The sequence below is a fragment of the Vicia villosa genome, unplaced genomic scaffold (genome assembly GCF_029867415.1).
Source record: "Vicia villosa cultivar HV-30 ecotype Madison, WI unplaced genomic scaffold, Vvil1.0 ctg.000987F_1_1, whole genome shotgun sequence".
NCBI classification, from domain to species: domain Eukaryota; kingdom Viridiplantae; phylum Streptophyta; class Magnoliopsida; order Fabales; family Fabaceae; genus Vicia; species Vicia villosa.
In genome coordinates, this window is record NW_026705444.1 from 350488 (window position 1) to 374904 (window position 24417).

The 24417-nt window shown below is 35.1% G+C and overlaps 1 protein-coding gene and 1 long non-coding RNA gene across 28 annotated transcripts; both read left to right on the forward strand.

Moving 5' to 3' along the window:
- The first annotated feature begins 1057 nt into the window (after positions 1 to 1057).
- On the forward strand, positions 1058 to 2917 carry LOC131632697 (1-aminocyclopropane-1-carboxylate oxidase homolog 12-like). The gene is made up of 3 exons (XM_058903433.1): positions 1058 to 1690; positions 1840 to 2161; positions 2550 to 2917. Exons 1-3 carry the CDS (start codon positions 1152 to 1154, stop codon positions 2808 to 2810), a joined length of 1122 nt encoding a protein of 373 aa, XP_058759416.1. The 5' UTR covers positions 1058 to 1151; the 3' UTR covers positions 2811 to 2917.
- An 11247-nt stretch (positions 2918 to 14164) lies between these two features.
- On the forward strand, positions 14165 to 20568 carry LOC131632699 (uncharacterized). Of its 27 annotated transcripts, none has more exons than XR_009293103.1 (11): positions 14166 to 14629; positions 14911 to 15007; positions 15075 to 15173; positions 15548 to 15878; positions 16043 to 16177; positions 16276 to 16999; positions 17081 to 17272; positions 17368 to 19204; positions 19288 to 19443; positions 19787 to 19906; positions 20050 to 20200. It is a non-coding gene; the product is annotated as an uncharacterized LOC131632699 (long non-coding RNA). The 27 variants fall into 27 exon arrangements; XR_009293101.1 differs by lacking the exon at positions 20050 to 20200 and adding an exon at positions 20226 to 20568 and having other exon boundaries at positions 14167 to 14629; positions 19288 to 19349; XR_009293088.1 differs by lacking the exon at positions 20050 to 20200 and adding an exon at positions 20226 to 20568 and having other exon boundaries at positions 14168 to 14629.
- The last annotated feature ends 3849 nt before the right edge of the window (positions 20569 to 24417 follow it).

Consider the following 24417-nt stretch of genomic DNA (forward strand, 5'->3'; position numbering starts at 1 on the left):
TCATATCTCTAGAAGCAGCAAAGGATTTCTGTAAGCAACAAAAAAATAAAAATGGAAAGTAATGATTGTAACGTTTCAATTGAACTCTTTATGATTTAAAAGTTTTGAATTATTTTGGTATTAAATAACACTTTTAATAACTTCTCTATTTTAAATAATATTAGTGGGTTCAAATGATACATTTAATGATCCTTAACCAGTGCCCCTGGGACACTCATTAACATTCCCGATAATATAATTAATTTTAAATAAAAGGTTTTAATTTTGTAAAAGAACTTAGAGCATTCATATTCATCGTACTCTCTTGAGTTCTTTAATTATTTTATATTATTTTATATTTTTAATTTCTTTAAAATATTTTTCAAACATAAAAATGTGTTTTTGACATTGCGACTTTGGAAAATGTGTAGGATGTTAAAATATATGTTAAAATTTTTTTACTTATTTTAATTAAAATATTTTTTAATAGTATAATATACACTTTTATACTCCCTTCATTTTTTATTAAAAGTCGCTTTGTAAAAAAAATTGTATTTAAATATAAGTCGCTTTACAATTCCAATGAATAATTAATGCTACTTTTTCTATTATATCCTTAAATATTTATTATTCTCTCTCCTTTCAATTATATAAATTTATCTTCCATGTGTCATTAATGAAGGATAATTTTGTAAAAACCTTCATAATTTTTTATTTTCATACAACAATTATTATTTTTCTTAAATTATGTGAGAAGTCTAAAACGACATGAGAAAATGAGAAGTTAAGGAAAAGAAAATAGATAGTATTTTATGTGTACAATGAATTGAGAAAATGAGAAATTTTTTATAGATAAGAAAATAGAAGGTTTTTTCAAAAGTCAGAATAAATATATGTTATAAAATTTTATTTATTTTAATTAAAATATTTTTTAATAGCAGACCACACACTTTTAAAACATTTATATGAGAAAAGTTAAGGGAAAAAATATATTTTACTTTTTTGGTTTGAAAATAGAATAAATAAATTATGGCGTTGCTTTAGCTTTTCTCTTCTATTAAAGCTCCCTCATTTCAATTCTATTTTAAAGTTCCCTTTCAACGAGATATCTCTACTCCTCTTCCACATTTTACATTACAGGCAAAAGAGTGTGTTATTCATCCCCTCCCAATATGGTGGAAAAAAAATCAAACCAATTAGAAGAGTTCACTAATTTTAGTTCGGAGAAAGTAGTTGAAGCGAAAGCTTTTGATGATTCAAAAGAAGGTGTTAGAGGTTTGGTGGAGTCTGGGGTGTCAAAGATCCCACGCATTTTTCATACAGGGAAGCTGGACATCAATGAAAACTCGGTTAGAGACGTCAAGTTGAGTGTTCCCATTATAGATCTCAAAGACATATACAACAATCCAGCTAGGCGGGTAGAGGTAATTGGTGAAATTCAAAGTGCATGCCAGGAATGGGGATTTTTTCAAGTGATTAATCATGGGATTCCCGTTATTGTCTTAGATGAAATGATTGAGGGAGTCCGTAGGTTTCACGAACAAGATCCTGATGTAAGGAAAGAGTTTTACACACGTGATTCAAATAAAAATGTTACGTATTTCTCAAACCTCTCCCCTTTTAGTGGCCAACCTACAAATTGGAGAGATTCATTTGGTTTTGGTGTTGCTCCTGATCCATTCAAACCAGAAGAAATACCATTATTATGCAGGTAATGAACTAAATACTCATTTGAACTCTTACTTTCCAAATCATAATCAAATTTCAATTTATACCTAGATACTGAGTTATGGGTTATGTATGTTTTTAATGTTATATATATCATTTTAACCATTGATGAGTTGATTTCATACTTTGCAGAGATATTGTGATTGAATATTCCCAAAAAATTAATGATTTGGGTTTCACTATCTTTGAGTTGTTGTCAGAGGGACTAGGACTCAACCCTTCTTACCTCAAAGAGTTTAATTGTGCTGAAGGACACTATATTTTGGGTCATTACTATCCACCATGTCCTGAACCTAAACTAACTTTGGGCGCTTCCAGTCACACTGATGCTGACTTCATCACATTACTTCTACAAGACCATATTGGTGGTCTTCAAGTTCTTCATGAGGATAAATGGCTCAATGTTCCTCCAGTTCATGGTGCTCTTGTTGTAAACATAGGGGATCTTCTACAAGTACGTATTATAAGTTGTTGTTATGTTTTATCATTAGCTTCGTATAAATTTTACATATTATATATTTTGAAAATGATATTATTATATGTTTAACAAGAACAAACTCTCAAATGTTTTTTTTTTTAAATCCTTTTAGGGTTGTTTGTGTTGTTATAATGCAAAATAAGTTAGTCAATTTAAAACCTATAAATTCATTATTTTAATTAAAATACTGAAGAGTTTACCATGTGTACTTACTGGGATCTAGTGGTGCTTATCTCCCTGTGGTGTTGCCTCAAAGGGAAAACTCTTTTTTTAGTTTTCTATATCTTATTTATTTCCATAGACTGTTGCACGCCACTACTATTATGTGGTTGAATATCTATCTAAAACTTTTATATTGTTGCAGCTTATTACAAATGGCAGGTTTGTAAGTGTTTATCATCGAGTTTTAGCAAAGGACATAGGCCCAAGAATTTCTGTTGCAAGCTTCTTTGTGAATTCCCCTGACCCAATTAAAGGTGAATCAAAGGTTTATGGTCCTCTTAAGGAATTGACTTCAAAAGAAAACCCACCAATCTACAAAGATATTACTATAAAAGAATTTTTGAACCATTATTATGCAAAAGGCCTGGATGGAAATTCTTCCTTGGAGCCATTCAAGTTGTGAGTACAACAGAAAATATTTTTTATTTTCATGGAGCTGGCCATAATCTATTTGAATAACAAGTCTCATTTTCTGCTTTAAGCATCTTTATATGTATCAAACTTTTTGAGATTGAAATAATTGATTTATCTATGCCTAATTGTTGACATTTTTCAAAGTAATTCAGTAGCTAGAACTACAAAATTTTAATCAAGAATTTTTAAATAAGAGGTAGCATGTGACTATATTTTAACACAGGAAAAATGTAGAGTAGCAGTTCCATGGAGACGAATTGGATGCACTTATTAACTATAAATAATACAGTAAATATGATCATTGTTATATTCTATTCCATTGTTGAATTGAAACTTGTTTGTGAAAAATAATCGAAAATTGTTTGTGAAAAATAATTTGGTATTGATAATATAAGGGAGTTAATTGACATTCTTCAACACTATGGATCATTATATGACACACCATCGTCTTTGAAAAAAATACGTACCAGACAGACAGCTTTGAACACTATTTAAAATGACAACTCTAGATGTTTAGGGTCTTTAATTGATTAGCAAAAGAAAAAGCCATAAAGAAAATTTATACCTCAACGAATCTTTCATATTACACAAATGTTTCTTCATTTAAAGTCAAACTACAAACTCATGAGTTAACGATTTTTTTTTTCTTTAAACATGAGTCCCTCGAACTGAATCCCTCTTAAAATGCCAAACTTAAAATTGGTCAAACAATTAAGGAATATTATGATTTTCTCAACAAAGTCAAACAAGAACTTATGGAGTATGTGTTAACCACACTTCTTAACGGTATGGACCCAAAAAAAAGTTGAGAAACTTTATTCACAAAGAATGAAATAACTAAAGAAACCACATCAATCGAGATCAAGATCAATGAATTAAAGAGTACTTCCTCTCTTTCTATATATAAAAAAACTAAAATTATTTTTGTAAATTTATTAAACAATTAATGTATCTGATTTATATACTGACTAGATATATTGAATTATTCAATAAATTTAAAAAACAAATTTTTTCTTATAAATAAAATCAAAAAATATATAATATGAAAAAATGATTGTAATTCCTCGTCAGTCTAGATATCCAATAAAATTATATTGGATGACATCCTTAGCGGTATCACCATTGTAATACATTTTTCAGACTAAATCCCAATACACAGAATTGCCGGTTACGAAATTCAAGAGTGATATGTTTGGTCTTTAGGATATTGATGATCAATTTAAACAAAAACTTCAATTTTGATATTCATTTTATGTTTTGTTTTTCAAATTTGTGGTTTGTAACTCATGTACATAAATTTGGAATTGAACAATTTTATCTTTTATTTGATCATCTTACTTTCACGTAGCTTTTGATTTATTATCTAGTTAGTTCTATTGAAGTTTGGCTATTTGATCATTTCCATATCCATTGTGAAATGAAATGTTTCTAGTGAAAAGTTTGAATTTAGATAAAATAACTTTGTAATTGTATTGACCTGGTTTTTTTTTTTAAATAAGCAATGAGATTAAAATAGGGAGTATAAGAGGTACTTCGGCCGAAAACAAAGTGGAAAACTTCTACATCTCAAAACAAGAGAGGGGTAGAATATTCCAAACGTGAAAATTACAATGATCCACTAAATTATAATAAGATAGAAGCCACGACCACGAATTAAAGACAACATCCGTCATGCATTCGGTAAAACTGAATGTCTCCTTCCTAAAAATGGTCGCGTTACGCCTATTCCAAATGCTCCACGTCGTTGTCATTCAAATGATTGAAATGATAGATGTCTTGGCGTTATCCTTCAACTTCTCCGAGATACAATTGAACCCCTCGAAGTCCTCCAAGGATAAGTTGCCAAACAGACATATCCACTCGAAAACCTTCTTCCAGATGCTCGAAATAATAGTGCAGCCCCCTAAAAGAAGCGTTAGGCATTCATCCTCCAACAAATAGAAAACACATATATGATCACTAGCATCTAGCAAAATGCCCCTCTTTTTTAATTGATCCTTTGTAGCGAGTCTGTTGTGTATAATCCTCCACCTGAAGAAAAGAATTTTAGGTGGAGCTTTTATCTTCTATAAGCACGCTGCAGCCTTCACGATAAGAGCACTAAGGGGAGGACCGGACAACAAGCGTATAAACATCTCATAGCAGGATTTTACCATGAAAACGCCATCCGCGTTGTTGTTCCAAACAAACTCATCTGAAGCAAACTCCTTCGAAACACAGAGCTCAATCTGATCGCGTAATTCCTGCCACAGAAAAATGAAACTATTGTTGAACTCTCCAAAGAAAACAACATCGTTTCAGACCCAACCTGCCTCCAAAAAACTCCCAGCCTGATATACCGTAACAGCATCATTATGGGCTTTAACAAACAGCTCAGTGTAAGCTAGAGACAAGGGATGATTTCCGACCCAAGAACCATACCAAAACGGAACTTCTGAATCGTTACCCACCTTGCACGAGGTAGTGTTAGAACAAGATTTGTTCTGATCAATATTCTTAGTTTTGATGATAACAAGGATATGAATTTTGTGTGGGATAATGTGGTACTCTAATACATTGCAATTTCCCTTTCAGGAAATATATAAAGAGTATGCACAAATCAGCGCTCAGAAGCTTTGACTCAGAAGGTTCAGCATGCAACATCAGAACATGGTCTGGCAAGACATCAGAAGATGGTCAAGGCAGAATCAGAACATGGGTCTATGGAAGCATCAGAAGAACTTGAGATCAGAAGCAGAAGCACTGAAGTTCTCATGGTATCACGCTCAGAAGCACTTCAAGGTTAGAAGACAAGAAGATGCTATGCACCGAGCTGTTTGACTCTGATGATATTCAAACGTTGTATACACAAACATCAGATCAGAAGCAAGTACAGGTGGCAGGCTACGCTGATTGACAAAAGGAACGTTAGAAGCTATTAAAGGCAACGTCAGTAGACACAGCGTGAACAAGGCTCGAGGTAGTTGACAAAAGCGTGAAACATTAAATGCAATGCTGTACGGAATACGCAAAGCATTAAATGCTCCCAACGGTCATCTTCTCAAGTGCCTATAAGTATGAAGTTCTGATGAGAAGCAAGGTTACCAATTCTTAACGAACTTATTCTGAAAAACTTGCTGAAACGATGTTCAACTCAAAGCTCAGAAACTTCATCTTCATCAAAGCTCACTACATTGCTGTTGTAATATATTAGTGAGATTAAGCTTAAACTTTAAGAGAAATATCACTGTTGTGATTATAGCTTTTCAGAAGCAATTGTAATACTCTTATTTAATTACATTAATTTGTAAGTAACTAGAGTGATCAAGTGTTGATCAGGATACTCTAGGAAGTCTTAGCTTGTGTCTAAGCAGTTGTAATTAGAGTGATCACGTGGTGGTCAGGATACTCTAAGAAAGTCTTAGCTTGTGTCTAAGCATTTGTTCCTAGAGTGATCAGGTTGTGATCAGGATACTCTAGAAGACTTAGTCGTGGGCTAAGTGGAAAACCATTGTAATCTGTTGAGATTAGTGGATTAAATCCTCAGGTGAGGTAAATCACTCAGTGGGGGTGGACTAGAGTAATTTAGTTAACAACGAACCAAGATAAAAATAACTGCACAAATTGTTTTTATCGTTCAAGTTTTTAGACTACACTTATTCAAACCCCCCCTTTCTTAGTGTTTTTCTATCCTTCAATTGGTATCAGAGCTCCGGTTCTAAGGTGCAAGCACTTAACCGTGTTTAGAAAAGATTCAGGAAGAGAAAAACGCTTCAGTAGAAGATGGCTGGTGAAATTCCAACAAATCCATCTGCATCTACATCTGGCTCTGCTGAGCAATATAATGGTAACAATGGTTATACTAGACCACCAGTATTTGATGGTGAAAACTTTGAATACTGGAAAGATAAACTTGAAAGTTACTTTCTTGGTCTAGATGGTGAACTATGGGATCTTCTGATGGATGGTTACAAACATCCAGTAAAAGCTAGTGGCGTAAGGCTTACAAGGCAAGAAATGGATGATGATCAGAAGAAGCTTTTCAGAAATCATCATAAATGTAGGACTCTTTTGCTGAATGCTATCTCTCATGCTGAGTATGAGAAGATATCTAACAGGGAAACTGCCTATGATATATATGAGTCATTGAAAATGACCCATGAGGGAAATGCTCAAGTCAAAGAGACTAAAGCTCTTGCTCTAATCCAGAAATATGAAGCCTTCAAGATGGAGGATGATGAAGATATTGAGAAGATGTTCTCAAAATTTCAAACTCTAACTGCTGGATTGAGAGTTCTGGATAAAGGCTACACCAAGGCTGATCATGTAAAGAAGATCATCAGAAGCTTACCCAGAAGATGGGGTCCAATGGTGACTGCATTCAAGATTGCCAAGAATCTGAATGAAGTTTCTATGGAAGAGCTTATCAGTGCCTTGAGAAGCCATGAAATAGAGCTGGACGCAAACGAGCCTAAAAAGAAAGGTATGTCTATTGCATTAAAATCTAATGTTAAAAAATACACTAACGCTTTTCAGGCTAGAGAAGAAGATCCTGAAGAATCAGAATCTGAAGAAGAAGATGAATTGTCCATGATCTCCAGAAGGGTAAACCAACTCTGGAAGAGCAAGCAAAGGAAGTTTAGAGGCTTTAGAAGTTCAAAGAGATTTGAACGTGGAGAATCTTCTGGTGATAGAAGATCTGACAAGAAGAAGGTTGTCTGCTATGAATGCAATGAGCCTGGACATTATAAGAACGAGTGTCCAAAACTTCAGAAGGAGAATCCCAAGAAGAAGTTTCATAAGAAGAAAGGTCTTATGGCAACATGGGATGATTCTGAATCAGAATTAGAATCAGACTCTGAATGAGAACAAGCCAACTTCGCGCTGATGGCTATAGAAGATGATGGATCAGAATCTACATCAGAATCAGATTCTGAAGAGGTATTTTCTGAACTATCTAGAGAAGAGTTAGTTTCCAGTCTAACAAAACTTCTGGAACTCAAGGCTCATCTTAGTATCAAATACAAAAAGCTGAAGAAGCAGTTTGAATTTGAAACTAAGAAGCTGGAATTGGAAAATTCTGAACTGAAGGAAAAAGTTTTAAATCTATCCAAAGATAGTGGATCTCCTTCTGAAACAGAAAAATCCATTCCTAGCATGAATCACATTCTGAAAGAATATGATTCGAGCTTCAGAAAGTTCTTATCTAGAAGTATTGGCAGAAGCCATCTTGCTTCTATGATATATGGTGTTTCTGGAAACAGAGGGTTTGGTTTTGGCTATGAGGGCGATACCTCACATAAATTTGAACCTGTTGATGATCTGAAGATCACATACAAGTCATTGTATGATCAGTTCAAATATGGACATGCACATGATATTAGGCTCACTTCACATGCATAGAAGTTTAACACTGTTCACACCAAGAAGCATGTGACACATCCTAAGAAATATCATGCTGACAAACCTAAAGAATATCATGTTGTTCCTCCTGTTAAATATTTTGCTAAACCCAAGTTCAATCAGAACTTGAGGAGAACTAACAAGAAAGGACCCAAGAAATTATGGGTACCTATGGAGAAGATAATTTCTGTTGGAGATATCCTTGGCTGCAAAGAGGACAAGAAGCAAAATGTCATGGTACCTGGACTCTGGGTGCTCGCGACACATGACGGGAAGAAGGTCTACATTCCAAGACCCGGTGCTTAAACCAGGTGGAGAAGTCAAGTTTGGAGGAGATCAGAAGGGAAAAATCATTGGCTCTGGAACCATAATTCTTGGTAACTCTCCTTCCATAACTAATGTACTTCTTGTAGAAGGATTAACGCATAACTTATTGTCCATAAGTCAATTAAGTGACAGTGGTTATGATATGATCTTCAATCAAAAGTCTTGCAAGGCTGTAAGTCAGAAGGATGGCTCAATCCTATTTACAGGCAAGAGAAAGAACAACATTTATAAGATTGATCTTTCAGATCTTGAGAAGCAGAAGGTGACTTTCCTTATGTCTGTATCTGAAGAGAAATGGGTCTGGCACAGAAGATTAGGTCATGCTAGTTTGAGAAAGATCTCTCAGATTAACAAACTAAATCTGGTCAGAGGACTCCCTAATCTGAAATACAAATCAGATGCTCTTTGTGAAGCATGTCATAAGGGCAAGTTCTCCAAACCTGCATTCAAGTCTAAGAATGTTGTCTCTTCCTCAAGGTCGTTAGAACTCTTGCACATTGATCTGTTTGGCCCAGTCAAAACAGCATCTGTCAGAGGGAAGAAATATGGATTAGTCATCGTAGATGATTATAGCCGCTGGACATGGGTAAAGTTCTTGAAACACAAGGATGAGTCTCATTCAGTGTTCTTTGAATTCTGCACTCAGATCCAATCTGAGAAGGAGTGCAAGATCATAAAGGTCAGAAGTGATCATGGTGGCAAATTTGAGAACAGATTCTTTGAGGAGTTCTTCAAAGAAAATGGTATTGCCCATGATTTCTCTTGCCCTAGAACTCCACAGCAAAATGGAGTTGTAGAGCGAAAGAATAGGACTCTACAAGAAATGGCCAGAACCATGATCAATGAAACAAATATGGCTAAGCATTTCTGGGCAGAAGCAATAAACACTGCATGCTATATTCAGAATAGAATCTCTATAAGACCTATTCTAAATAAGACTCCTTATGAATTGTGGAAGAACAGAAAGCCCAACATTTCATATTTTCATACTTTTGGATGTGTGTGTTTTATTCTGAATACTAAATATTATCTTGGTAAGTTTGATTCTAAAGCACAAAAGTGTTTCCTTCTTGGATATTCTGAACGCTCTAAAGGCTACAGAGTATACAATACTGAAACATTGATTGTAGAAGAATCAATCAATATCAGGTTTGATGATAAGCTTGGTCTTGAAAAACCAAAGCAGCTTGAGAATTTTGCAGATATAGATATTGATATATCAGAAGCTGTAGAACCAAGAAGCAAAGGTGCAGAAGCTGAAAGTCTAAGAAGCAATGAATCAGAAGATCAAGTTGCTGCATCTTTAGAGAATCTCAGGATTTCTGAAGAACCAACAGTCAGAAGATCACCTAGACTTGCTTCAGCTTATTCAGAAGATGTGATCCTTGGGAAGAAAGATGATCCTATCAGAACAAGATCATTTCTAAAGAATAACAATCAGAAGCAGTGATCAAAATCAGAAGGCGTAAAGTCCTTTCAGAAAAATACAGCTGTCATCTACTTTCTGATGATGAACACGTGTATGTACGGTTAGTACAAAGCGTGCAGTTGAAAAGACGCCGACCTAGGTAACTGTGTTACATCATTTCATTTACCACGATCTCTCACCTAACGTCACTTATCATTTAATATAATTGATTTCTTTTGATTCTGTAACTATTCATTCTCAAAACTTTATTGCATTTTTTTTCTCAAATCCGTCTCTATATATTCCTTTCAAATCATATCATTTATCTTTTTCGCTCTCATTCTCTCTTTCTTCTTGCATTCTTTCATTTGAAAACTTCTTAGTCTCTTCTAAAACCCTAAACGTAAACCCAGAATTTGTTCTTCTTATTTGTTCATTCTGCTTCAATATGGATGCTTCTTCATCTCAAAATGTTGGTTCATCTGCTCCTCTCCATATTCAAGATGAAGTAAATCAGGAACTTACTCTGGTTGTTACGTGCTCCATTCCTAAGGATGAATTGGAAGTTCTATATGAACTCATGGTTGATTTTGATAACATTGAAGAACACCAATTTCATCTCAAAGAAGATATAATTTTTCAAGGATGGACTTCGTTGTTCGCAGAGTTCTGTGGACCAGTCTACCCAGATCTTGTCAAGGAATTCTGGGTACATGCAGTTGTCGCCCCTAAATCCATCTTGTCTTTCGTCCATGGAAAGTTTGTGGTAGTGACTGAGAACATCCTAAGGATGATGTTTGATCTGAAAAACCCTGAGGGAGCTTTTGAAATCGATCAAAGGGCTAATTGGAAAGATGTTTTATCCACTCTCTACACGGACGTAAATGAAACAAAGAATGTCAAGGACATGAGACACCTCTACAAAATTTGGACCAAGATTCTTCTTGGGTGTTTTTATCACAGGAAAGGGACACATGCTTCTGACTTCGTCAGCAATGAGCAAAAATACATTATGTATTGCATTGCCACTAAGAAGAAGGTTGATGCTATCTACATTATCTTCAACCATATGTGGAAGGCTGTGAAGAATTCCAGAAACGCCTTCAGAGAAAAAAGTTATACAACCATTCCTTTTGGTAGAATTATCACAAATCTTCTGGTTCATTCCAAGATTGTTGAGAACCTGGAATCTGAAGGTATTATCAAAGACCTTGTTGTCACCTTTGGGAGCTGCCTGAATGCTTTCACTTTAAAGAAGATGAAGGTGATTAAGACTATCACAAAGACTCCCCAACCTCTTGTTGGAACAAGAATCAGAAGAGAACCCGTTCTAGCTGAATTTGAAACCTTCTTCAATAGTGAGGTACCAGAAGTCAGAACTAGGTTTCTGAAGTCACAAAAAGAGGATAAAAGTCTTAAAGATCAAGAGAAAGGTGCTCCTATTAAAATAAATCGCAAGAAGGAAGGAAGGACCAAAAGAAAGTTTGATCATCTTTCTGTTAATCAGGTGAAGGTAGTTCAGAAAGTTGCTGCTACCAATGAGAAAGAAGTGGTTCCAGAAGAAGTCGTTGCAAAGGTTGTTAAGGCTGTTTCTGTTGATTTTGAGAAGAAAAAGAAGGAAGCTGAGAAAAAGAAGAAGAAGTCAAATAACAATGCTGAGATTGTTGAAGTTGTTGAGAAGGAGAAAACCAGAAAAAGGAAGCTGATAGTCCAAGACTCGGATGAAGAAAATGTTGTTCAAGAGACTGTGAATCAGCAGGAAGTTTTGGCGACCATCAGAAGGAAAGAGATCTCTAGCGGCAAAACAAAGATTGTTGAAGAGCCTAAAAGTAAGAAGCAGAAGAAGATTGAGGTTGTGGTCAAAGCTCTTCAGAAAGCATCCAAAGGTATATGTATTTCTGAACCTGATTCTACTCCTGCTGGTTTTTCAGAAGTTGCACCAATAGCGAATGCCCCTATCCCTGAACCATGAAAAGCCACATCAGAATCACCTATAACTGTCCATGTTCTTACACCTCCATCTTCTCCTGTAACCATTCCTTTTTCTCCACCCACCATCAATCCTGTTCTGGATATACCACCCATTCAAACTCTCTTTCCACCTCACACAAATATCTCCATCTCTCAACCTCCTCCCCATGCCAACTTTGAACCCATTCCTTCTACCTCTCAAAACAACCAAAGTGGTTCTGATTTTCCGGATTCTGCATCACATGAGCAACTGCTCCGTGATTGCAACTACACTCCCAAGCCTCGTCCTGAAGCTGAATTGGTAGTGTTAGATTCTGATACTGAAGCATAATCTTCTTATAGGTTGGATAGAGAGCCTCAACCTTATTCCATCCCTAATCCTGCCTTTTCTAAAACCAATATAAAATCCCGCCGTGTGTACCCTATTGGTGTAATTTTTGAAAAGGTAAAGAGGAATCTCAGAAGTATCTTTGATACTCTCAGAATTGCTGAAAGTTCTGGCTTGAATGGCGTCGCTATGCGGAAGCTCTGGCGAATCTTACGCAGAGAATCATATGCTCTCTTTATAGAACTTCAGGAAGCCTGTGTAGAAGCTGCTCCACGGCCTCGTGGAATTCTGAGAAGCTATGAAGACTTCTGGTTTGCCCGTCTCGGAGGAAGATACACCTTGGAAGAAAAGCCCTTTGTGGATGAATTGGAAGAAGCAAGACTGGCTGCTGCATTGGAAGCTAATCCTTGCAGGGAAATTATGGTCTAGAGACCTCAATATCCTGTCCTGCTCGGGGATTTCAAGACTCTCTTTAACTTTCTGCGGGAAAACCCTTCTAAGGAAGACCCAAGCTTGGTCATTCCAGAAGTTGTTGACCCGCCAGAAGTTGAAGGTCCTTCTGCCCCCAAGAATCTAGCTGCCATTCTTCAGGCACTTGAGAATGGAGATTCTGAGATTCCAGCTGCAGAATATGGAGATGCTTCAATGCAAGAAACAGATGTAGAAGATCATGTTGCTGAATCTGTTCCTGTTGAGGAAATCCGTGCAAATGATCTCTCAATGGAAGCTACAGATCACAATGCCATCCCTTTGGATAGAAGCTGTGAAGCTTCTTTTGTTGAACCTTCCAGCTGTAGCAACCTGCCCTAAAAATTATAGCTTTAGAGTCGCTTCCTATTCTGAAGGGCGAATAGGAAACCCTACGCAGTTTAGAGATCAGGGTAAGATACTATATTCAGGTCGAGGGAAGGTGTTAGGCACCCTCAACCCTTTCCTAAAGGCTAACATCCCAAAGATAAAGGTTTGTGGCAAAAGAAAGGTGACAGACAGTAAATAGAGTTGAAGGCTAACTATATTGAACATGATTAGGGTTTGAAGGAAGGGGACTCGCCTTGTTGCCAAGTGCCTACGTACCTCCTTATGGAGGATCAGAGTCTACGTAGTTCGGGGACAGGGTTGTACGCCTTAGAATTAGATATGAATGGTTTGAAGGTATTTTGAGTTACCTTATCGTAGTGATGAAAATCCGTAGTTTGATTTGAAGTGTTTTGAATGCGTTTGAGTTTGGCGTACAACCCTGATTTTAATTTGTACTATTAATCGCGATGATCAATAGGTTTGATCACCATAATTAACAGATTAATAAAAGCATTGCTAATTATTCTAATCGATTGATTCGATTATCACCGTTAGCAAATTGATGTGTTTTAATTATTTAATTTTATCGTTATCCCTCATAATCAATAGCTTTGATTACAAATAATAACGAATTGATAAAGGAATGCTAATCATCGTAACCAATAGATTTGGTTAAAACCATTTAGCAAATTAATTAATTATATGGTTGATTATTACCCATCGCGACCGATTAATACGGTCGAAACAAATAATAAATAAAATCCTAACATCAATTTTATTATTAGTTGATTTTGAAAATTTATTATTTTTATAGTTTTTATAACAAACCAAATATATTAAAACTAAAGTAATACTAAACTAAATACTACTAAGATGAACGTACATTATTAGTTTTGTATTTTTCTTGATGATAACTTAAACTAAAAAAAAAGCTTAGGTTAACTTAATTAAAATATGTATGTTAATCCCTATCTAGAATTATGTAACCTATAAATTGAATTAAATTTAAAAATAAACTACAAGATGAAAGTGACGTGAGGAGTCAGCAAGATTAGATATCTATCATATAAGAAAAGTCTACCATTTGGGACTTTCTTAAGCTATCCACATCAGCAACTCTTCTCTCAATTTTCCACGTCACTTTTCTCAATTTTATGCTCATTTACACTTCTCAAATTGCAGTTACGTATCCTCTTTCTCCTATTCATTTCACGTTACAAACTTCCTCCAAATTCTCTTCATCAATTCATTTCACGTTACAAACTTCCAGCGGTTACTACTCTCCACATTCATCTTCCCCAAATTCTAACCCTAAATCAAATACTCAGTATTTCACACAACCTTTCATCAACCCTCATCACAACCATCACCACAAATTCATCATTGGACCGCAACAGATTCATAACGTGCGGAGCACCGTCATCGGTAACAAATCTTCAGCAGCAACGATTGTAATCTGATATACAACGACATCATCAGAAAATCACGGTTGCGACATCAGATTCACGAACAACAATTTGCGGATCCGCCAACAAGCTTCCATTCACACCCTGATCGAAGCAATTATTGGGTTTTGTTTGAATTTTCAGATAAGGTTTGTTTTTTGAAATTTTCAGATAAGGTTTGTTGTTTGATGCAGATTAGATAGATTCTTTTCATGTGCATTTTATGATCGATTTTGCTCTTCTTTTGTATTTTTAAAGATTTGGTTTTTAAGATTGTGGTTGATTGTTGTGCATTTAGATTGATTCCTTATCTTAATTGTGACCATCATTGATTGATCAGTGATTTGTTTGTGGTTCTTTGATTTGAACTGAATGAGAATTCTGAGTTCAAATGAGTGTTTGTTGAAGTAGTTTTGTTTTTCTACTTCAGGAAGATTGTTGCTGCAAGAATTGGAGACTGGGATAACTGGTTTTATTGATATGGGATCAGAGAGTATTGCTCTGATGGTTGAGACATTGAAAAACAGGTTAGACATTTATAAATGGTTCATATTTAGACATTTATACTCATTTGGAATGATGTTTGTATCGTAGTGTACTTTCTATTGAGTTGGAGGACATCTCGGGCAACGGTGGCATCTATATTCAATCTGATGGAGAGCATTTGGGATTCCTTCTGATGGCATCTATAAGGTTTGTTGTTTGGATGAGGTAGAAATTAGAAAGCAATAAAATTGATATTTAAAAGCAATTTGATGTATTCCTATGGACTTCTATATCTTTCACTTTCCACCTATTCTTTACTATGTGCTACACAACTAGCCTTCAATGCTGTCTTTTAGACGATTTAGAAGTGAATTTACGATCTTTCGGTTAAGATAAACATGTGTGAACGAGTATTGTCGTTTATAAGGGTTGATTAGTCTCTAAATTACTATCTTTGTGAAATTTGTTACATTGTATTTGCAGCTCTGTCTGGTGATATGAGCAAACTTCTCTTGGCAGAAAAGAAGATAAGAAAAGCAACATGTACATAATTTTGATTTTGTTTATGCTTTGAATTTCAGATGGCGATTCGTTTCAATTTGGGTTTCTCTGATTAAGCTAACGGTTCTCAGATGGCGATTCTCATTTTTTGGTGGACCTGTAGTCATGAATACCAGATGATCATGTCAGTAATATGAATACCATATTATTAGCGTGCGCACAAAAATATGAAGAATATCGACCTTCCCATCACTGATTCACACTCTTCCCATTCCCTGACTTTCAAACCGGATATCTCTTTGATCTCCGATCAGCCTGATTCCGATAAGTCATTTTACGGTCTGAACCTCTGTTCTGGGAATTCTGAATGAATCAGGCAACGATATTTTGCGTGATTTATCACTCTTACAGGTACTATCTTAAATTCATTTTATCTTTACTTTCTTCTTTATATTGTACCTACAATATTGTATCTGTTATTTACAAATTGAATCTGATGATAAATAGGATTTTTCTTCTCCTGGCAAGTTATTCAAAATGTGGTGATTAATATCATCAACAATTTTATTTTGTAGGTTAATGTGCTTTGTGAATTGTCACTTAGCTAGCTGCATATTTAGAAGTTTTTAATCGGCGAAATGTTGATTTTGATCACATTTATCGGAATATGGTCTTCAGCCGATCATCCACTCTACTTGGTACTGCAGCTGGTATGGTACCATACCTGTTCTTATATTGCTCTCTTGCCTTCTCCATATTTTTTGGCTACTTTACTCTTGTGGCTTGCCATTGATTCTGTCTGTTGCAGCCGGTGTCTCTACTTTGGCTCATATGCTTCGCGGTACAAATATGAGTACATCCTTAGCGGTATAAATGTTGTATTGCAACTATGGTGCATGATAGGATGACTGAATCTGTTAATACTAAGAAGCTAACTTCCTTTGAGACCAGTGTAGTTCCAGAGGAGTTTTTTTATATACCTGTCATGGAGAAGGGGAGGAAAGCGTTGAAGGAGATTAATCTGGAGATGGGTTTCGCTTTTGATGAACAGGATTTGGAAGACTACACCAAACTTTTCACAGATGACATTAAGCGTAATCTAACAAATGTGGAGTTGTTTGATATTGCTCAGTCAGTCCAACAGCGAACATAGTAGGCACTGTATTTTCTGTCATTTGTTTCTCATCTATATAATTTCTTGCTTCTCTGTCACTTATTATCACTCATGGCTAATGATCACTCATACCATATTATGGCTAATGTAAGTATCTCTCCTTCATGCATTCTTATTTAAATGAACTTTGGTATTTGTTGTTGAGGTTAAAAAGTTTGTTGATCTTGGCTGAAGCGGACTCGCCATCATTGTTGTTTTTTGTTTCTGTCGTGGGAGTTTTATGATTCTATGTTCTTCTGCTGTTTTAGAGTGGAAATCAAAGTCAGAGGATTATGAAAAGGAAATCCATGAATGGAAGAAGAAAAATTCTGCAGCCACTACAAACTTATCCTAACTGAATTGTCAGATAAGCTCAAAGGTTCGATAAGAAAAATTTATTTGCCAGTGTACTTTCATGTATATAATGCATAGATAGCCAATGTTTTTAGTATTGTTACAGGAGGCACAGATTGAGCAGATGTTTGGGCAAAAGCAGGAGATAAACGAGAAGTGTGAACTAGAGCAGATTAGCCTTCCAACCATATCATATCCTAAGGATACTGATAGCTCAACACCGGGTCCGGTTTGTGACTTTGATCAACTCAGCAGGCCAATAAAAGATAGGAAACTCTCTGGCAGGGATAAAATAGAGGTGATGTCTGAGATCGAAAGAACAACACCCAATTTATGTCTATTATACACCCTTATATTTTGTTCATGTATCTTATATATATGTTGGTATAGCAGATAAATCGGCGTGGAAAACATATGAAAAATTTCTTAGGGAAATGTTGATGGTAAGAAATGCAATAACAAGGGTGTGGCTGAAGCAATTTTAGGAACTTTAGGTCTTTCTAATATAGGACAAGTTTTTCCCGTTAATGATCCTAAGTGGAAGGGTTGTGACTCTTCTGTGTTCGTCCATGAATCTGTGAGTAATATTCTATTTCTATGTATATATACCTAACTTTCTGCTTCAGTTTCTCCATTAAAATCTCATTTAAGTATTAGTGTTTTCTGTTTTTTTAGTTTCTTTGAATTGAGTTTTATTTTCTATGGATATGGCAAGGGAAAGAAGTCATGTACAGTTAGATAATAACTGTTAGGTCTGAAGAAATTGAACAATGGAAAGCTTTATGATCAGGCTGCCAAGATTAAAGTACCTATGTTTGTGCGTTTATTTCGCTATTATGCCGGTACTATCAGTAACAACAATTGCATGTTCCTTATGTCAATAATCCTTTTTAAATTGTAGTAACAAATTTGTTGTTAATACCCCGATTCTTACAACATCGACTATTTTCCCTACTATAAAATTACTATATTTTCATTTGGAGTGAAGGCAGGTTTGCATGTTTAATTTCTTTGTGTTTATGACAGAAAACACATGATAATTCAAATTCAGTTGGAAACACAAAAGTCTCATATGATGATCTCGCCTGCAGTGTATGCTTGGAGAAGGTTAATGTCGGAGATGTACTTCGTAGCTTGCCATGCCTTCATCAGGTCAGTTTAGTTGCTCTGCATTTTTACATTTCAACAAATAGTTTGTTTCTATTTGTTTGATGATATACCCTGCCAGTTCAACTTAGTCATCTCAACTTAGTCATTCTACGCGGTCTGTTGTCCGAAGAAGAGTCGAGAATTCAATCCAATTGATTGAAGTCGAAGCGATCCAATGAGTATTGTTTGAGAGTCTCCGACGTCGGTGTTTAAAATCAGATAAGTGTCTCATTTCATATAGCTTAGCTGATTTAATCTGCTGCTTTTAGACTGTTGAATTTTGTTATCTCTATTGTCATGGACTTGCTTATGCAAATTCGTTGTTACAGAAAGTTCTAAGTGGTGATAAAAATTTTGTCAGTTTCGACACATGCTAACTGGTCGTCATTCAGATGTGTAAGTTGATTTCTGTCTTTTCTAATTCTATTTCACTTGCTATTAATTGATGGTGCAAGATTGCTTCTTGGAGTACATTATCATGAATTCGGTAATTGAGAAATGATATGTTTGGATGAAAGGCTTGGTCTTATGACATGTAACAATTATAACAAACTTTAGTTTAGCGGCCTGATCCATATAAATTAGCAACACATTGGGAACTATTGCAGTATTATGACATCAGAAAGACATGCGACGAAACATTGTGTTAAGACTTCTCAAATATCGAGACTCTTCTAAATAAGAAGACAGTTAGAGATGATTTAGGTGTTGGGAATATAGAATTTGTTTCATGCAGAAAAGTAGTATATAATGCTATGCTGCAAGATTGGATGACAAACCTCGAAGTGGATATTCCTTCACTTCTTGCAGATGGAATCAAGGTTCTTATATATGCCAGAGAATTTGATTGTATTTGCAATTGGTTGGTCAATGATATATTCTAGCACTATAGGACATTTCAAACTTTTATCATGTTATGCTTATTTGAAATCATATGACAGGGAATTCAAATTGGGTTCATAGCATGAAGTGGTCAGGTCAAAAACAGTCTGTGCCATCGAAAACAGTTCAGTTTTTGGTTGATGGTACAAAAGCAGGATTGTTGAATAGCTATGGACATGGACCTCTATATTTTCTAAAGGTTAGTTTATAGTTTATATTTTACTTGGCCTTGACATTGTTGATTTCAATTTTGGTTAGTTATATTTATGTGTTGTGTAACAGGTGAATGCTGCTGGACATATGGTTCCTATGGATCAACCAAAAAAGCTGCACTTCAGATGTTGGTAAGCTGGATAGAAGGGAACCTGAATGAGACAAGCTCTTAACTTCTATGTAAATTGATACAAACATGTCAAGTGAATCTATATTCTAAATCAGGTGAATTATGTAAAGTGAATCTATATTCCAAACTCATATGAACAAGTTTGATAGAGCGAAAGCAAACCCTTCCTATTAGTTTTGATGTGATCCTGTTGCTTTGGACAATAATTAAGACATATATTTCTTCCGATCCATTGGCTGTAAAAGTTAACTTAGAGGAAGATCAGGCCTTAAATCTCACCACCACATGCGTATTTTGAATGCAAAGCCAACTGAGGCAGAATCAAACAGAAGAGCGGATAATAAACTACGCCAACTCGATAATTTAGTTTTTATTTTATTATGTGTTCTAAAATCCTACTTTCCCTTCTGAACTATAATCTCATGAATGATATTGCAGCTTTGTGATTAAAATGCCTAACCCATGGGACAATCATCTGTTGATTGTGCGAAGATCCCTTCCATGCCTAATGTTTCCTTCACCATTGGTGGAAAAACGTTTGACCTTGCCCCACAAGAGGTATAATATCAAATTTAAATATTTTCGTTTGCAAGGTTTAATGCCTTGGATTTGTTGTTTTATGAATTGGGTTAATTTTTTATGCACAAAATGGATCCATGTTTTCTTTTTCCCTGATCCAATTTTCCATTTGTTTTCTTTAGTACATACTTAAGGTGGGTGAAGGTCCTCAAGCCTAACGCATTAGTGGCTTTACTGCTATTGATGTTCCTCCTCCATGTGGCCCACTCTGATATATTAATATGCAATGACATTTACCTTTTGATTTTGATGCATTTGATTTGATAATAATCACTTAATGGAATCTGCATAAATGCAGGATCCTTGGAGATATCTTCATGGGACGCTATCATACCGTCTTTGATTATGGTAAACTCAGAGTTGGATTTGCCGAAGCAGCATAGAGAATCTGCTCATACCTCTCGCAGAATGCATCCTTTATTTGCTAGCCCTATTTTTCTCTTCAAAAATCAGTAAAATGGAACAAAAAATATCAAGGGAAAGAACAACCTCAGTATTATTTGGCAACAGTTATTCGATAATATTTTGTATAACTTTGCATTCAAAATGGTCCTTAAATTGTGGTTGTGTATATATATATTGGTTTTAATATTCTCGCAGTCGCTCCCCCAGCTATTATTATATGCATTTAGATTTCTGGACTTGTGTGGCATGTTGTCATTATTGGGTCTTTATTCTATGTATGTATGTATGCTTAGTTGAAAAGTGTAATTGGTTTCTTAATTTAATCGGAGTATATTCTTTAAGTTGTTCCGCAGTATGCATTAAAGTAAAGGACTAAACACATAATAAAATGAATTAAAAGAGAAGGCGTCTACTATAATGGTTTAAACTATGTATCAAGTATGAAATTAGACGTAATACATGATAAATGTCTAACTGTATATATAATATATGACATTAGACATAATACAGGATTGATGTTAAACATTGTACTATACTATGGCATTATACACCCACTATAAATGCAAACCAGGTATAAATATTGTATTAATAGTTGATAAATGTCAACGTTTCTCAATCTCAATTGGAATCTATATGTACTCCTTCCATCACTATTATAAATTAAATATACCAATTTATCTTTATTGATGCTTACTAAAAAGCATCTCAGCTATCTAAATTAAATATTTTAAAACTAAATAAATGATATATTATGAGTACTAATGTTAAATAATTTAAAAATAATTAATTTTTATTTATAATAGTGGTCAAAATTTAAAACATATTTTTTTTTTGTTTTATAAAAGTTGTAGGAGGTGTATTTTAGTTTCAATAAGATTTCAGCTTCCTATTATAAAATTAAAGTCAGTATCTTTTATCTCCTATTTAACAAGTCCACCATTTTTTGTTTGATTAATTTAGTCCACCACTATTTTTTTAGTATGTTGGGAATTTTTATAAATGAGAAAAAATGGGTATGAGGAAATTAAAACAAAAATAGGTAAAGGATGAGATGGTTTACATTAGCAGAATTTTAGTATATTTTTTTAAAAATATCTCATTTTATTTTTATTATATTTTTTGAACAAATGAGCGTATCAATTTTTATTCGTATTTTTGAACCAACGATGTTTCATTTCTCTTTAATAGCTTCATAACACATTACACATTATGTTATATTGTTACATAATACTAATAATAGTATATCTTTTGGTCTATTAATCCTACTCTATTAACTCAAGGAACAAAATTAGGTTACTAGCTTCTTTTTAGAGTTACCATCTAAGGCCCAAACTATTATATCATACTATTAACTTACTTACTTTAACCAACCCCTGAGCCCAAACTGTTAACAAAATATTTTTCTTTTAAAAACATCTTTTATTATTATTTTAACCTTCCCACAAAACTTTTTTACCTATCATTTTTTATTTCTCTCAACCACAATGCGCGGACACGACGGGTACCCGTGCGAACGCACGGGTAAGACAGTAGTTATGAATAACTTTGTACCTAAACCCAAGCAAATCCCATTCTCAATTAAAACCTGATTCTATGTATCATAAAGAAATAGAAGAAAAGAAAACAAAAAAAATAAATAAATAAATAAATAATAATGACTACCGCTACAGTAGCCAAATGGGGCGCTCTACCCCCTTATTGCATTATATTGACTTTCAACAACTAACTTACAGCCTATGACGTATTGACACTTGGCAAGAAATTAGGTAAAATAAACAAAATAAAGATATATGTAACCTGTAGCGTGAAGATGTTTGCAGATACAAACATTTTGCTCTTCCACTCTTTACCCTTCAATTCATCTTCTTCACTTTTCCTTTCCTTTTTTCCAAAAATAAAAACCCACACAATCCAACATAGAATAAAAGGAAAAAAGAAGAACTTCACCTCATAGGATCATGATGTCTCTCGCAGAAGGTGATGGTGATATGTCGTATCTTGTGCGGTTGTGAACGGGTGGCGGCAGACTTGGTTCGTCGGAGAGATTCGTCGGCGATGTTTTGGGCTGCGTGTCGCCCTTAGTTCTGCAGCAGAAGGATTTTCCGGCGTGGATAGCTTGTATTCGCGGTGGTCTTTGGAGCGGTGAGGAGACACGATCTGGGCCGGAGTGATGTTCGTCGGTCTTTGTCGAAGCTTCTTCCTCTTTCTTTTTGTCCGATTTTGCTACTGATTTTATAGTGAAACCTGCATCAAAAATGAAACATGATGAAGAAACTAAATCGGAGAAAGAAGAAGTTGGCTGAACCGCGGTGGCCTGAGGCTGTTTTCCGGCCATGATTTTTTTGACGGCGGCTCGGCGGGTGGAGATGGATGATGTCGTCGGTTATGGAGGCATCATCAGCGGTGTTGTTTTGCGGAGATGACGATGTCTATCGGAGCCGCCGTGAATTCTTCTTCTCCTTTTTCCTGCGTAACAAACAAAAGAAAAAAACGCAATAGATCCTTGATGATCAACAATATACAGAGACGAGATTGTGTGTGCTAAGAATGACTGGATTCATGTGCTTAAATTTTGTTAGGATTTTGGTTTGAATGCATTGGAAAAAGATATCTCTTTACTGGAATATTGGGATGTAAATATAGATATGGAGGGTGAGTATTATTATTTGTTTGCACCGAAAAAAGCTGAAAGAATTTATGTGAGGAATTTACGCAGGGGCTAGTACTGCCTCTTCAAAGGTTTTGGTGTTGCTATAGTGGTTAGATCAGGGTCGAAAAAGAAAAAATATATGAACAATGGTTAAATAGGTACATGTGAAATTGAGAGAAAATTGTGTCTGTGAATCCCGTTAGAGTGTTAGAAAATAAGGGTTATATGTACGTGTCAAAAATCCCCCCATCGATTGAATTGTGGCCTCCTTTTATAGTATCAAATTAGGGTTTTCTTACACCCAATAGGCCTATTGTCCAATTAATCATTTTAATAGTTCTAATAATAATATATTGACCCCTAATTAACTTAATAAAATAATGAAAAAAAGCTAATAATAATCCTACTAATCCAAATAATAATTAATAATAATATTAGTTAGTAAAATTACAATAATAATAATCCAATGTAAATGATAATAAATATGAATTGTAATAGAACAAAAAATGGTAAAACCAGTAAGATAAATGGGCCAAGTGCTTGGGCCCCAAAATGTTTGCTATCCACACCTCTATTTTGATTCCACCAATTTATAAGAGAATGAGTTTAACAATAGTGATGTTAAACCTCGTGACCCTTATTTTAATATCCCTGATGAATTAATAGACGTAGATTTGATCGGGCAAATTTTGGGATATGACAGCTGCCCCTGTTCAATCTTCTTAAACCTGAAGATTCAGATAGGCACGTCTGCCTATCGTGATCTAAAGGTAAAAGATGATTGAACACTGAGAATACCCTAAAATTTGCATTTGTCGGGAAGGATTTTCTGTAGGAGATGGGCTTAGAGATGCCATCCGAGGTAAATACCCCTCTTTTTCTTGGATGTGAAGCAGATACTTTTGAAAGGGACCCCTGTGTTTTGGTTGTAACACGGCCTAAAAAGGCAACCTGAATTTTGTGCACTGTTATGATGCATGTAATGTATGATGCAGTGAGCTTCTCAAAAATAAATGAGAGTAATGTATGTATATGCATTATGTATGAATGAGGTATGTTAATTAAATGATGCATGATTGTCAGCATGTTAGTTGAAGTAACTTTGGAAAAGAAAAATAGAACCTTGTTTGTTATTGAAGAAGATCACCGCCGAGGGGCTAGCGTGATAAACCATAACTTATTGTTGCTCGAGGACTACCGTAATAAGTGATGATTGGGATTGAAATTGAAGTTGAAATAGAAATGAGTTTTGGTACTGACGTACCAAAGAACTCGGTGCCATATCATCGCTAAAAACTAACGTGATAAGACGTAACGCGAAGGTTACGATTTGGGTTGGAATTGAAATTGAAATGAGTCTTGACTACTTACGTACCAAAGAACTCGGTGCCATATCATCGCTAAAAACTAACGTGATAAGACGTAACGCGAAGGT

Bases quoted from the DNA above. Each gene is read 5' to 3' on its own strand.
- LOC131632697 (XM_058903433.1), top strand. From the start codon at position 1,152: ATGGTGGAAAAAAAATCAAACCAATTAGAAGAGTTCACTAATTTTAGT. The intron at 1,691-1,839 runs GTAATGAACTAA...CATACTTTGCAG, and splicing joins GAAATACCATTATTATGCAG to AGATATTGTGATTGAATATT. The intron at 2,162-2,549 runs GTACGTATTATA...ATATTGTTGCAG, and splicing joins ACATAGGGGATCTTCTACAA to CTTATTACAAATGGCAGGTT.